The 13,484-nt window shown below is 52.3% G+C and overlaps 1 protein-coding gene across 3 annotated transcripts in view; it reads left to right on the top strand.

Moving 5' to 3' along the window:
- Positions 1 to 12,013, top strand: part of TNRC6A (trinucleotide repeat containing adaptor 6A) — a 51,001-nt gene extending 38,988 nt beyond the window's left edge. For 2 of the 3 annotated variants that reach the window (XM_081965845.1, XM_081965844.1), the window contains 12 exons: positions 214 to 348; positions 1,338 to 1,457; positions 1,579 to 1,659; positions 2,247 to 2,454; positions 4,117 to 4,248; positions 6,547 to 6,708; positions 7,681 to 7,821; positions 8,329 to 8,439; positions 8,562 to 8,780; positions 9,262 to 9,335; positions 9,441 to 9,580; positions 10,017 to 12,013. In XM_081965845.1, the coding sequence (XP_081821971.1) occupies positions 214 to 348; positions 1,338 to 1,457; positions 1,579 to 1,659; positions 2,247 to 2,454; positions 4,117 to 4,248; positions 6,547 to 6,708; positions 7,681 to 7,821; positions 8,329 to 8,439; positions 8,562 to 8,780; positions 9,262 to 9,335; positions 9,441 to 9,580; positions 10,017 to 10,395 (1,902 nt within the window). In that variant the 3' untranslated portion in view covers positions 10,396 to 12,013. The remainder of the gene's footprint in view (positions 1 to 213; positions 349 to 1,337; positions 1,458 to 1,578; positions 1,660 to 2,246; positions 2,455 to 4,116; positions 4,249 to 6,546; positions 6,709 to 7,680; positions 7,822 to 8,328; positions 8,440 to 8,561; positions 8,781 to 9,261; positions 9,336 to 9,440; positions 9,581 to 10,016) is intronic. The other variant, XM_081965843.1, reaches the window with a different exon arrangement.
- Positions 12,014 to 13,484: the final 1,471 nt, after the last annotated feature.

Below are 13,484 nucleotides of genomic sequence, written 5' to 3'. Positions count from 1 at the left end.
AGGGCTTCGTGTGGAGGTCTGAGGGGATGATTGTCCCAATGAATGAAGGCCTTGGTTTCCAAGCTCACTTCTTGAGAAAGAGCCTTTCGCTTAAGAAGCCGAGCACCATTACGCAGGCATCCCAGGTAGAGCAGGTCTGGGAGGGGAATTTTTATGCCCCTACCTGTCTCAGGTGGAGGGGCAGCAACTCACCTGTCATCTCTCCCTCTGCAGAACGGCAATCCCAGTCCTTTTGGAAATCTCACAGCACAAGCCCGGACGATGCAGCCATCTCCAGCACAGCCTCCTCTTCACTCCTCTCAGTCCAACCCCCGTGCTCAAGTGCCTCCTCCATTACTCTCCCCTCAGGTGAGGCTCCGCCGGTGGGCTTCTGCCCATGGACAAGGACAAGGCAGCGGCGATGGCAGTTTGGAGGGGAAATGAAAGGGTTTCTCCTTTTCCTTGGTGTAAGGCAGGCTGATGGGGCGACTCCCTTAGCAGACTGAAATGCTAGTGAGGCTGTCCAGCTCGGTTCCATCCAAGGGTTGGTCAGGGGGCCCTGTGGTATTCCGATTAGGACGATCATTATCTGTTGGTTGGCAGGCATGACAATGACAATGAAATGGACATGTAGCTGGTTCCAAAATCACTTTCAGAGATTACGGCATCTAGTGAGTGCCGTAAAGTTGGGTTCTGGGTGCTTTGCTGGTATTGAGCTGGGTGGATGATGGGAATGCTTACCCAATTTTAGATAAAGCAGCAGGGGTGTCAAACTCGGTGTCATTGAGGGCTGCATCAGGGTTGTGTGTGACCTTGGTGGGACGGAGTGGGTGTGGCCAGGGGGCGTGGCCAGCTTGATGTCACTTGTGTCGGGGCGCTTTGGCACAAGTGCCCTGCCAGTGAAAATGGACTCCCGAGCTCTGTTTTTGGCTGCCATGGCCTCCTGCAACCCTCTGCATGGCCCTCCCCAGCTCTGTTTCCACCGGCAGAGCCAGAATGCAGATCCTGCTTGATAGAAACACACACACACACACACACCACACACACAACAGCAAGAGCAATTCAGCAGTGGAGCCAGTGACAGATCACGAAGCCAGATCCTGTGCCTTGGATTAGATGCATTTAAGGAGAGACGAGATAAGTGTTGGGGGGGATTCTGCAAAGTCCGTATATGGAGAAGAGTCAGAAGGCAAAGCAAAAAACGACAGCAGTGTAACAGCCGTTGTCTTCCCATGTGCCGCACCTCCTCTTGGCTCTAAAGGGTTCTGTTCCGAAGGGATTCCAAGGCTGGGGATCTGGTGGGGGTGCTTTGCCCCTCGGCCGTTCCTTCACGGCCTGCTTCTCCTTTGGTCTTGTAGGTTCCAGTATCATTGCTGAAGTATGCACCAAACACCGGGGGCCTCAGCTCACTCTTTGGCCCACAACAAGTAGCCATGTTGAACCAACTCTCCCAGTTGAACCAACTCTCCCAGTTACAGGTAAGCGGACGTCCAACAATCTCTCCCTCCTTCTCCCCCCCCCCCCCCCATGAGATTAGTTTCCTGAATTAGCAAACGTCCTCACTCTGGCCTCTTTTGCAACCCTGGTTTACTGTCTTAGCGATTGCTGGCCCAGCAAAGGAAAATGCAGGGTCAGAGGAGCACGCCTGCTGGTGGCCGCCAGGAGCAGCAGCAACAACAGGTAAGCTGTTTGCTCTGGGTGCTTTTAAAGATTTTATCCTCAGGCATTGAGCGAGGTTGCCTAAAAAGTCTGGGCGGCCTTTGGGGAGGGGAGGCTTTAGCCAAGGGCTGGATTGGAGGCACAGAGACCGGTTGCGATGGGCACCTCACCCTGGAACCAGGCATCTTGCTCCATGGATGTCGCCCCATGGAAGAACATCCATCTGCTGCTCTGCCCCTTTCGTCCTTCCCAAGCTCTGAATGGGAAGAGAGTGGACAAGCAGGGTTTCCTGCTTGGGCAGGGGGTGTTGGAACAGAAGACCTCCAAGGTTCCTTCCAGCTCGGTCTGCGCTCTTGTTAACAGCAAATTGAATGTGCAAGACAAACAGTCTACAATTTCGTTCAGCATCTACGAAATGGTTCCCTGTTTAGAGTTGACCCCATGTAGTTTGGAAGTCCTAGCTGTCGTCTTCTGACTGAACAAGAAACTACTTTGTTGGCTTAATTCTAGTTAAGTTAATAATTCTGGGCTGGAAGTATATTTGTCATGCTGCTGGTGGATTGTATCAGAGCTCCGTTAATCCTTTGGTCCTCTCTTTGTGCTTGAAGAATCGCCCTCATAATATGCAGCAACAAATGATGCCACCATCTTGTCAGCTTGATCCAAGTCTGCTCATGAAGCAGCAGGTGCCTCCGTCACAACAGCAGTTCCATCAGACCGCCATAAAATCTTTCCTGGAGAACGTTGCTCCCCACGCTAACCAAGAGTTGCAGAAAGGGCCCTCTCAAATCAATGCATTCAGCAACTTCCCTATAGGTGAGTATCTTCTCCATGGGTTGAGATCTTGCAGTGTACTCTGCTCTCCAGCAGCTGGGTTAGGCCATTGGCTGCCCAGCTAAGCCACTTCCTTTGCGCTGTAAGCCAAGATTATGCTGCTGCTGGCGGAAGATCAGTAAAATCCAACATCCAGAACCTGACAGTTTGTTGGAGAAAAGATCTTCTAACGAATCTTCGGGATATATTTCACCGTCAGTTGCTTGGATGTTCTTGTGGGAAAAGAGCTGCTGCTGCAACAGCTACCTGGATTAGTTTTCTGGGGCTTGGATGGAATGTTTTCTACCTAGTCCAACGCAGGTGATGGGGCCGTTTGACACCCAACACAGTCCTGCCAAGGTAGTGGGGTCCTTCCTTGCCAAACCAAATTATACAGCTGTTGAAAAGCATTTGGGTCTAGTGGTCAAAGGCCCCAGCTCAGAAACTGCAAGGCCAGGGGTTTTAGTCTTGCCTTCAGCATATGGAGCCTGTGGGTGATATCTTAGCCCTAGGAGAGGGGTCCCCAATCTTTTGGCTACGCCCGAGAGTGGGCCATAAGCTGTTTGCAACCGGGCAGCAAAAACGAGTGTGTGCAGGTTCGTTCCATTTGTGTGAGTGGTGGGCAGGTGTGAAAGCCGCTTGTGCAGTCACGCTTGCTAGCCACTCATGCAGAGCCATCCCTCCCTCCCTCCCTCCCACCCTGACGCTGGTCCACAAAGCCAGAAAAGTTAGAGAACTCAAATGCAACAAGAAAAAGAGAAGGAGAACCCTGCTTCACTCTCCAAGTTGCTCTTTTATTTTGCTACTTTTCTGGTCTTACATCTAAGGCAGGGGTGTCCAAACTTGGGAACTTTAAGACTTGTGGACTTCAACTCCCAGAATTCTGGGAGTTGAAGTCCACAAGTCTTAAAGTTCCCAAGTTTGGACATCCCTGATCTAAGGGTTGGGGTTTTTTTTTTTTTTGCTGCTTCTCCAGAATGGCCTTAACAATTTCAGATTGGTGACTAGACAGTGTGGGGTGAAAGTTAAGCTCTTGGTAGGTTCCTGGAATGGGGAATGTTTGATTCTTAGGTTGGGACTCAAATTCTACCCTTAACTTGGGGGGGGGGGAGGGGTGGGCAATCCTTGTAGTTTTTTCTGCCTTCTGGTTTAAGCAAAGGCCCTTGGTTTCTAAAGCCCAGCACTTCGCACAGAGGACCAGAGGTCAGAATTCCAAAATCCTGATCCGATTCTTCTCTTCCAAGCCTTTTTTGCTTCCAAGCCCCAGTCCCTGTTTTCCTGTTGTGTCTGCTGCTCTGCCTCTGCATTCCCGTGCGATATTCAGAGGAAAAATCCCAGGGCCCCATTGGGTAGAAAGGGAGAAGCTCCTGACGGGCAAAATTCTGTGAGGCAATGGAGGCATAAGTGCTTTGGAGGGAAGTTAAGGATGAAATTCATCTTAGAAAAGCGAACTTGGCAAGTTTTCTAGGAAAAGTGGCCTTCCCCCTTCCCCCCCCCCCCCCCCCAGTGCAGCCTTGGGGTGTGAGTGCCTGTCTTTTGCTTTGCTTTGCTTTGCTTTCCTGCCCGGGGAGGCCGTAGTGGCATCCAGTCCCTTGTGCTGGATCTTCCGTGCTACGAGGGAGGGAAGAGGGATGCTCTGAGTCTCACCAATTCTCTTAACTGCAGGAATGAACGCAAACTTGAATGTAAATATGGATATGGGCAGTATTAAGGAGCCGCAGTCCCGGCTGAGAAAGTGGACAACTGTTGACAGTATTTCCGCCAACACATCTCTGGATCAGAATGCCAGCAAAAATGGTAAATTTAAGCCAGGATGCGCAGAAGAAGCCTCTGGGGGAGCTCTGGTCTTGTGTCGCCAGTGTTGAAATATATGAAGAGGATATCTTCATATCGGGGTTTCATTTCGGGTCCCGACAAACGCCTCGTGGCAGCAGCACCAGTGCCTATGTGCAGCAGCAGCCGCCCAGATGGCCGCCAGCCCACGACTCTTCTGTTGCTCGCAGCCGCAACGGAGCAGTGTGCCAAGCAGTGTGCTGGTACTGCGGCCCCAACATGAGGCAAAGTGTCGGGGCATGGATGGCCTGGCTGCGGGGGCCCTGAGGTGACCCTGTGGGGCGCATGGGACAGTTCCACCCACCCTCAACCTGCAGCCATGGCACCCATGTGTCGCTCGGCCTTCTGCCATGCTGCGTGCAAGCAGAGGAAGTGGGCCTCCCGTACACGGGGGAGGGGAAATAACTCCTAGTGCAGGGGTGTCCAAACTTGGGAACTTTAAGACCTGTGGACTTCAACTCCCAGAATTCCCCAGCCAGCCATGCTGGCTGGGGAATTCTGGGAGTTGAAGTCCACAGGTCTTAAAGTTCCCAAGTTTGGACACCCCTGTCCTAGTGCTTATTTTGGGGCCCAAAAGAAAATAAGACCCAGTCTTATTTTTCGGGGAAATTAAATCTGGAAAAGGGAAAGTGCTGCTCTGCTCTGACAGAACAACCAAATAACCACAAGAGTAACAGAGTTGAGGCTGGGCTGCACACAACCGTCTGCTCTTTGTGGAAACACAAAGGCCACAAAGGGATCTGTGTAGTTTCAGCCAGATCTTGCCTCAGTCAACTGGTAGTGGCCAGACCCTCTTCCAGGTAAGACATTTACCGTATTTTTTGGAGTATAAGAACACCGGAGTATAAGACGCATCAAGGTTTTGAAGAGGCAAATTAAAAAAAAAAAAGTTTTTGCCCTCTACAAGCCTCCCAAAAATGGCCCGTTTTTTTTTTTTTTTAAAGGCATGAATTACCCTTAGGAGGCTTGTAGAGTGTTCCGGGGGTGGGGGTGGGGGAAGCAAAAAATGGCCCATTTTTCACTCAAACGGGCCCGCTTTTTGTCAAAAAAAAAAAAGGTCATTAGGAAGCTTATAGAGTGGTCCTGGGGTGGTGGCGCAAAATAGAGCAAAAAACAGCCCATTTTTCACTCATTTCTGCCCTCCCCATCCCCCAGGAGCACTCTTGAAGCCTCCTAAAGGCTATGCACGTCCAATTTTTGCAAAGGTTTTGGGAGGCCAAAAACGCTGTATTCAGTGTATAAGACCCACCCAGATTTTCAGCCTCTTTTTTTTTTTTTTAGGGAAAAAGGTGCGTCTTATAATCCGAAAAATATGGTACTAGTCACCTGTGGATGGAGATCACAGAGGCCACAGTGAAAACCCAAAGGCACTGAATCAGAATGATCTCCCTTCTTAATTCCCCCATTCATCTCAGGCCACTTCTCTGTCCCTTGAATCTCCTGTGTTGGTTTTAACTAGAAGGGTTTGGCAAGGCCTACATATTGGGGGGGGGGGGGCTCTCCCCAGGTACATCTACCTGTCATCAGATCCAGCTGGAGAGGCATGGTACAGGTCTATTAATCCACTAAAAAATGGGACCAAGGAAGGGAGCCTTTCCTGCCACAGGACCCAGGCAGCCTGTGGAACATCCCCCCTCCCCAGATCTTAATCCTGTCCCCCTAGGAAGGACCTGGAGGTTTGGCTCTGCCATCGTGCCTGCCAGGCTGGCAGCCGTGGTGAGCCTTGGCAGTGGCTGTATTAAATCAACGTGATTTATGGCAGGGGTCTCCGACCTAGGCAACTTTAAGACTTGTGGACTTCAACTCCCAGAACTCTGGGAGTTAAAAGTCCACACAAGTCTTGAAGTTGCCCAGGTTGGAGACCCCTGATTTATAGTCGTTATAGTCACCTGCTAACTACCAGTATTTTTAAATCATGATTTTAGGATATCTATTTATTTACAGTTTCCGTTGTTGTTTTAATTATTGTGAGCTGCCCAGAGGCACAATTGTAAGAGAGGGGGTCGGTCTTGCTCCCAACCGGGCAGTCACCTTTGGAAGCTGCTAGTTGGAGCTCTGCAGGGGGACACAGCCCACATAATATCAGATGCCGATAAGTAACCAGATCTTGTCGGACGGTGTCTGTCCTTCTCTGGGTGCTGCTGGTTGAGGCCGATGGGGAGCTAGAGGTCAGCCCTAAGGAGAAGGCTACATGAGTGGTCAGTTGTCAACTTCTCAAGATGCTGTTCTGTGAAAAGACTGGATCTCCCCCTTGCTTCCCAGGTGCTATTTCCAGTGGCTTTAGAATGGAGGAGACGTCGTCCTTTGTTCCTTACGACTTCATGAGCAGTAGTAACTCACCAGCCAGCCCACCTGGATCTGTGGGGGATGGCTGGCCACGTGCCAAATCACCTAACAGTTCAAGCAGTGTCAACTGGCCACCAGGTGAGTTCCTGCAAAGGTAGACTCTGCTGAGCCCTTCAGCCCGTGTCGGAGGTGTCAAGCTGGCCTTCTGTCTGTCTTGGGGGGGATAAGGGGGGGTGTCTTGCTCCCAGGAGCAAACAAGAAGCCCTCCCCCCCGGAGAGCCTCATTCCCTCCCCCTTCAGGCTGACCTCTGGGATCGCTCTCCTGGCGGGTGAAGTGGCCAGGTGGAGGCCGTGAAACCAGCTGACCGTGGGGAAGTCTCGGGAGGCTTGTCCTTGGCCAGGCGGGGGCCCAGCTGCTGCTCAGGAAGCTCTTTGCTCTCCATGGGTGGAGGAAAACAGGAGTTACACATCCCAGCGTCTCTGAGAATTGCGTTTAGGCTACGTTAAGGGATCTTGTGATATTGTTACTTCCTAAAATAGTACTTTGAATTTGTCCTGACCCTTCCACGAAGAAATGGGATTACAGCTAGTCCTTAACGTACGGACACAACCGAGTTCAAAATTTCTGTCCTTAAGTGAGACATTGGTTAAGTGAGTGTTGCCCCATTTTGCAGCCTTTCTTGCCACATTTGTTAAGGGAACCACCGCAGTTGATAAGTGAGTCACCCGGTTGTTAAGTGAACCTGACTTCCCCATTGAGTCTGCTTGTCAGAAGGTTGCAAAAGGGGATCACGTGGCCCCGGGACACTGCGACCGTCATAAGTATGAACCAGTTGCCAAGCGTCAACATTCTGACCCTGTGGTCATGGGGATCTTACAAAGGTCGCAAGTGTGACAAATGGCCATGCTAATGTTTCCAATGATGCAACTTGGAGCAGTCCCTAAATGAACTATTGTAAGTCGAGGGCTAAATATTTCATGGGGCTACAGCTGGGAAAGAAGGGAAGGAGCCCTGAGAGGCTCATAAGGCCATTGGGCTTCTGTCCCTTGCGCAGAGCCAGGAGGGGGGGAAGAAGCGCTGACCGTCTGTCTTTTCCTTTCCAATCCTAGAATTTCGCCCTGGTGAGCCGTGGAAAGGTTATCCAAACATTGACCCAGAAACTGACCCTTACGTTACTCCTGGCAGCGTCACAAACAGCCTGTCGATTAACACTGTGCGGGAGGCTGACCACCTCAGGGACAGGAACAGCGGTAGGTCTGTCGGGGGAGAGGGGGGAGGCCATTTCAGGGTCTTCGGCCCCAGCAGAGATAACCCCCGCCCACCCACCCACCCCACCCCCTGCCTGTCTCCCTGCCTCCCCAGGAAGGAAGCACAAGAATTGGGGAGATCCTGCATATGGCAAGGAGATGCAGGGAAGAGGGAGGGATGGGCACCTGCCCCTCGCCCGCTTGGCCACATTTGCCATCTGGGGGTGGACCTGCTGCCCTCCTGCCTGGCCCTCAGGGGAGCAACAGGCCAGAATCTGCAGCTCAGGTGGGGCCTCCCAGCCCGAGAGGACTGGATCTCCTGCAGGCTCCCGAGTAGATTCTTGGCGGCCAACTGGGGCTCAGTAGACGCCTTCCATGGCTGGTTCTGGCCTCTCTTTGTGACGGAGCCAGCCGGCTCTTAAAGCTGCAGCCCTGAAGTGGAGCCGAGCGGCCTCTGGCGTCCCCCTTGTCTGCCTTGCCCTGAGTGGCTGCCCGGCCTTCCCTCCCCAGGGTCATCCTCAGCTCTGAACACCACGCTGCCTTCAACTAGTGCCTGGTCATCCATTCGTGCCTCCAACTACAATGTTTCCCTCAACAGTACAGCACAAAGCACTTCTTCAGGTGAGGCCAGCGGGGTCTTGCCCTGCACTCCTCCCCCTCCTCCTCCTGCTTCCCTCCAGCCCCCCTCCCCACCCCCACCCCCTGCCAGGCAGTGGTGTTTCACAGGCATTTCTTCCTTCCAGCCAGAAACAGCGAGTCCAAATCCACTTGGTCTCCTGCTTCCGTTAACAACACCTCTCTGGCCCATGAGCTATGGAAGGTCCCTCTGCCACCCAAGAGCATCACCGCTCCATCACGGCCACCCCCTGGACTGACCGGGCAGAAGATGCCTCTGCCCACCTGGGACAACTCTGTGCGATTTGGGGGTGGCTGGAGCCACTCGGATGCCAGATACACCCCTGGTAAGAGTCTGGGTCCCACCCGCAGGCTCCACCCTTGCCCCCCTCGGCTGTACCCAAAGAGTACTTTCCCCACCGGGCCAAGGGCATGGCTGGGGCAGAAAGGCAGTGGCTGTCCAGCCCTTGCCAGGCACCTCCTCCTCCATCTGTGCTTGGCTGCCTGTCACAGAGCTGCTCTCCTGCATGGAGATGTTGGCCAAGGCCCCTAAGCTGGGCTCGTTCCTCGTTGGAGGAGGGGGAGGCCTCTGCTCTCTTGGTAAGCCCACTCAGTGGGTGTGTAAACTGTCCCCCGGCCAAGGTCAGGGACACGGTCTGATCTTTGAAATGTGAGACTCTTGTCAGGCACTTGAGCAAACGTAGGGAAGATGCCACGGGGGACGGTTGCTCAGAGTTGCAAGCCCCGTGAAAGTGGGAAGAGGGGCTGGGGCCGCCAGATCCTCCCCTGCTGTGCCCAGGGTTAAGGGAGGGGTGTCTTCTCTTTCAGGTTCCAGTTGGAATGAGAATAGCAGCTCAGGGAGAATCACCAACTGTCTCGTCCTGAAGAACCTCACACCTCAGGTGGGTCACCCTTTGTGGGGAGGCGTTTTGGCCTGGGGATCCAAGCCCCTCCCGAGCAGGAGGGGCAGCAGCTCAATGAGCCCCCCCCTTTCTCTCCTTGCCCAGATTGATGGCTCCACCCTGCGGACCCTCTGCATGCAGCACGGGCCCCTGATCACATTCCACCTGAACCTCCCCCATGGCAACGCTTTAGTCCGGTACAGCTCAAAAGAAGAGGTGATGAAGGCACAAAAGTCCCTCCATATGTGAGTAGCCGCCAGGCGGGATGCCAGGCTCGGGCAGGAAACAGAGGGCGGCCCCGGGGCTTGCGGGAGAGGCACATGGGTTACTGGGCAGAGGCACCTTTGGAACGCAGGCCTTCCATTCGGTAAAGGACCTGACTTCTTTCTAATTAAGCTGCTCGTAAGAGACCTGGTTTTATTTGCCATTTAATTGGCTGCATTCTCCTCCGGAGGGTGCTTCTTTTTTCTTCATGACCACAGAGTAGTTACCCTTGTATAAAGTTAGTGGGTAAATTGTTGTCATGGCTGTTTTTGAGGGGCGTGGAAGTTTGGAGGAGGAGGAGGAGGCAGTCGGGGTGGGACTGGTGGTCTCGGAGGGAGACGCCTTTCAGGGGGAGGAGGTGGTGTGCTTTGCAATCCTGCTGCCATCTCACCTGCCTCTTGCTGCCTTTGTGAACAGGTGCGTCCTCGGGAACACTACAATTCTGGCTGAGTTTGCCAGCGAAGAGGAGATTAGCCGCTTCTTTGCACAAGGCCCGTCTCTGACCCCGACCCCCACCTGGCAATCTCTGGGCACCAGCCAGACCCGCCTGGGGAGCATGGACAGCCCCCACGCGTTCTCCAACCGCAGTGACCTGACCCCTCCCTGGAGCGGTCCTGGGCTTTCAGGAACAAGCAGTGGGGACCTCCATGGCAACTTCCTTTGGGGCAGCCCCAACTACTCCACCAGCCTCTGGGGCTCCCTGGGTGGCAATGACACCAGGGGCCTTGGCAGCCCCTCCCCGCTCAATGCGTTTCTCTCCGTTGACCACCTGGGGGCCGGGGGGGAGTCCATGTGACTTTGTTTCAGGGGGGAAAAACTGTGACCTCAAAGCAGCACTAAATTTGGATTCCCCCCCGCCCCCACCTGCAGCCTCTAGGGGTCAACTGTGGAAATGGTTACGTCGTGCACATTTTTCCTCTTTGTTTTAGCCCAAAACATACCAGTTTGAATACTTGAATCATGCAGGCCAATATTATAATGTGAAAAGTGAGAAGATTTACATTTCCAGGTAGTACATTGCATAATTCAGCAGTTTCCTACAAAAGATCAGTTTACTTTTCTTGTTTTCCTTGATTTCCCCCCCCCCCCCCCCCCCTTTTGGCAACTTGCTGAAAATGTTGGAGTTTGAGCTTTTTAAGCTTTGCACAGACTTGGTCCTTCTCCCTGCTCTACCGTGTCTGAGTGGTAGTGGTGGCAGCCCCCCCCTCCCCCCCGGGCAACGTTCTGTGGCGGGCGGGAGGGCAAGGGGGTGGCGCCCGCTTTGGGTTTCCCCGATGCCCCAGCGGGTCTGTCCGCCTGGTCCCTCGGCACCTGGTGGCCGTCCATGGTGCCAAGCAGTTGGGGGGGGGGAGAAGACCCTGCCAGGATGACGGCCGACAATGTGTTGCACCTGCCGGCTCCTGTGGAATCGGACGGACGGAGCTCGGCAGCTCCCGAAGCTGCACGCCCGGGTGGCGCCCTGCACTTTCACGAGGCGTTTGGGTTTTGTCTTTTATTTGGGGGGCTCCTGTTGGGGCACTGCCTTGTTTACAGACGTTTTTTCTTTCTCTTTTTTTTAAAGAAACAAATGTTTACTCTTCCATCACTTAACTATTTTTTAAAAAAAGCAAAAGATGTGGATGATAAAGATGCTTCCTCTTGATCTCTGGGAATCACGGGCCGTGCGCGGCCGCGTTCCATTCGTTTTTTTCTAAACCCCGCTCCCGATCCAAGAGCCTGGCTCTCAGGAAAACGAAGGTCCCCAGTAGAATTCCTCCTAGTTTCTTATAGGAAAAATAACTTTTAGCACTGATTATTACTTGCTCGGTAAAATGACTTCTGCCAAAAATTGCTTCGATTCGCTGGAGTTTGACATTCTGTGCTTTCCGATGCTGTCTTTTTAATAGTGTGAGGGGGGAAGGGGGGCTTGGCTGGTAAACTGTAGTCCCCTCTTTTCCTAAAGCCCCCCCCCCGCCGCCCCCCTTGTGCCATTGATGCTCTTCCTGCTCTTGTGACTGTGTTTCATGTTTAACCTTAAAGCTGAAGTAACTATGCAGACTGTAACCAAGGATTTGGAATTACAGAACTTTGTTGTATAAATTTTAAATGTTTAAAAGTTCCTGCAAATACTTTTCTTGTGAAAGTGTTAAACTCATCTTCCTTTTTTTGCCACAAATGGTATTATCTGATGCTTGTTTAGTCGGAGAATGAAATACTAAACAAGGATAAAAAAAAAAAGAACCTTTTAACTGTGCCGAAAGATGCTCTCATTTCATTGCCTTGATTCTAACTGTTGTGTCTGAAGATGCAAAAGTTGTCAGTGGCTTTTTAACTGTTTACAAATAGTGTGTGATTGTAAAATGTACATTTTGGGTTGTGTTCAAATTATGATGCTTCTCCAGATATTAATAAATCATGACTTTGGGGGCTGCTTATCCGTTGTGTTGAATGTCTCTGATTTTCTCTCCAGCAGAACCTGTCTGAGCCTTTGCCACCTGCAGGCATCGGATTTACCTGGAGAGGCCCATTAGCTTCTTCGCTGCGCAGGCAGCACGGATGCCCCAGAGTGGTTTAATGTTTTCTGTACAGTTACATCTCCCAAAAAACACTGTTTCAATTATGAGCCTTCCAGTAACTTTGACATAAAATTAGAATTGGCCTCTGAGCTCCCTCCGGAAAAACTGATCACAAAGTTCATAGGACCGGAGTAGCAGAGATAACCAATGCCCAGGGCCTGTGGCAGTTTTTCATCTTGGCAGCTTCATTTCTAGCCGTTGTAGAAGAGGAAGCTGGCTGTAAATGGCTCCCCCAAGGTTGGAGAGGATCCCTCTGGTCCCCTCCAGGCATCTTGATTCTACAAATGTTCAGTATGAGCCCATTGTCTACGTTGGGGGTCAGCCTGCCCACCTTGTTTTGATTTCACTGGTTCTGTTTTCTCAAAGGGAGACTTAAGACTTCTGGGTATTGGTCTCTAAAAGAGGAGATGGAAAAGACCCCTCCCTCAACGGAAGTAAAACACACACACACACACACCCCATATGAATTATTCCTTGGCTTCATTTGTAGGTGCAGGAACTCTCGCCCTGCCCTTCGCTGAGGAGCCGTGCACGATACACCCTGCTTCGTGGCAACGTTTTGCAACATGGCGCCTCTGAAGCAGGGAATCCAGACTCCTGCTAGTCACTCCTGGCCGAGGGTTGGGATGATGGGGGCTGCCCCATAGGTGGAAAGCAGGACCTGTCTTTGCCCTGATGGAAAGCCTCGCCTGAGTTGCCCCCTTAGTGGGCTGCAGAAGCCTGCCTTGACTCCCCTACCCTACCTCCCCCTTTAAGGGAGCAAGGGGGGCAAGGCTTGGTCCTAGTCCCCAGTAGCTGTGCAGGCTCTTTGGAATGGCCTCCCAGGGGAGCCCTGGCTGGCTGCCACCGTCCATTGGAGAGCCTTTGGACCTCGGTTTGCTGATTGTCCGATTTGGTTTTATTCTATTTCACTCATTTGTGGGCCTTGTTTTTGTTGTTCCTCATGGATCTTTCTTGCCAACTGCCAAGAGCCCTGGTGGTGGTAGTGATGTCCCAAAGGTTTTTGCTTCTCATCCAAGAAGCTGCCTCAGCTCTGGATGAGAAGCGAAATGTCTTCAAAGAAAATATAAGGAAGTCCAGTTGCCTCCTGAAAAAGCACCTTTGGGAGAGCCGTGCCCTGGAGGACGGAGAATCTACTGACTTTTGACCATGATGATGCAACTAGTTATTCAGAGGAGTCTGAAAGAACTGCTCACACCCTCCTCCATTAATGACTGAACTACACACCACTTGTTTGGGTTCAACCTCCCTAGGCAGGCTGCTTTCACAAGTGCATTGCGTGAACTCTGTCCCAATCTCCTCACCCACCAATTTGGGTAAATGTATCCTA

The sequence above is a fragment of the Natrix helvetica genome (genome assembly GCF_964273705.1).
Source record: "Natrix helvetica genome assembly, chromosome: 13".
In the NCBI taxonomy this organism is placed as follows: Eukaryota; Metazoa; Chordata; class Lepidosauria; order Squamata; family Natricidae; genus Natrix; species Natrix helvetica.
This window is presented reverse-complemented; position numbering and strand designations above follow the sequence as displayed.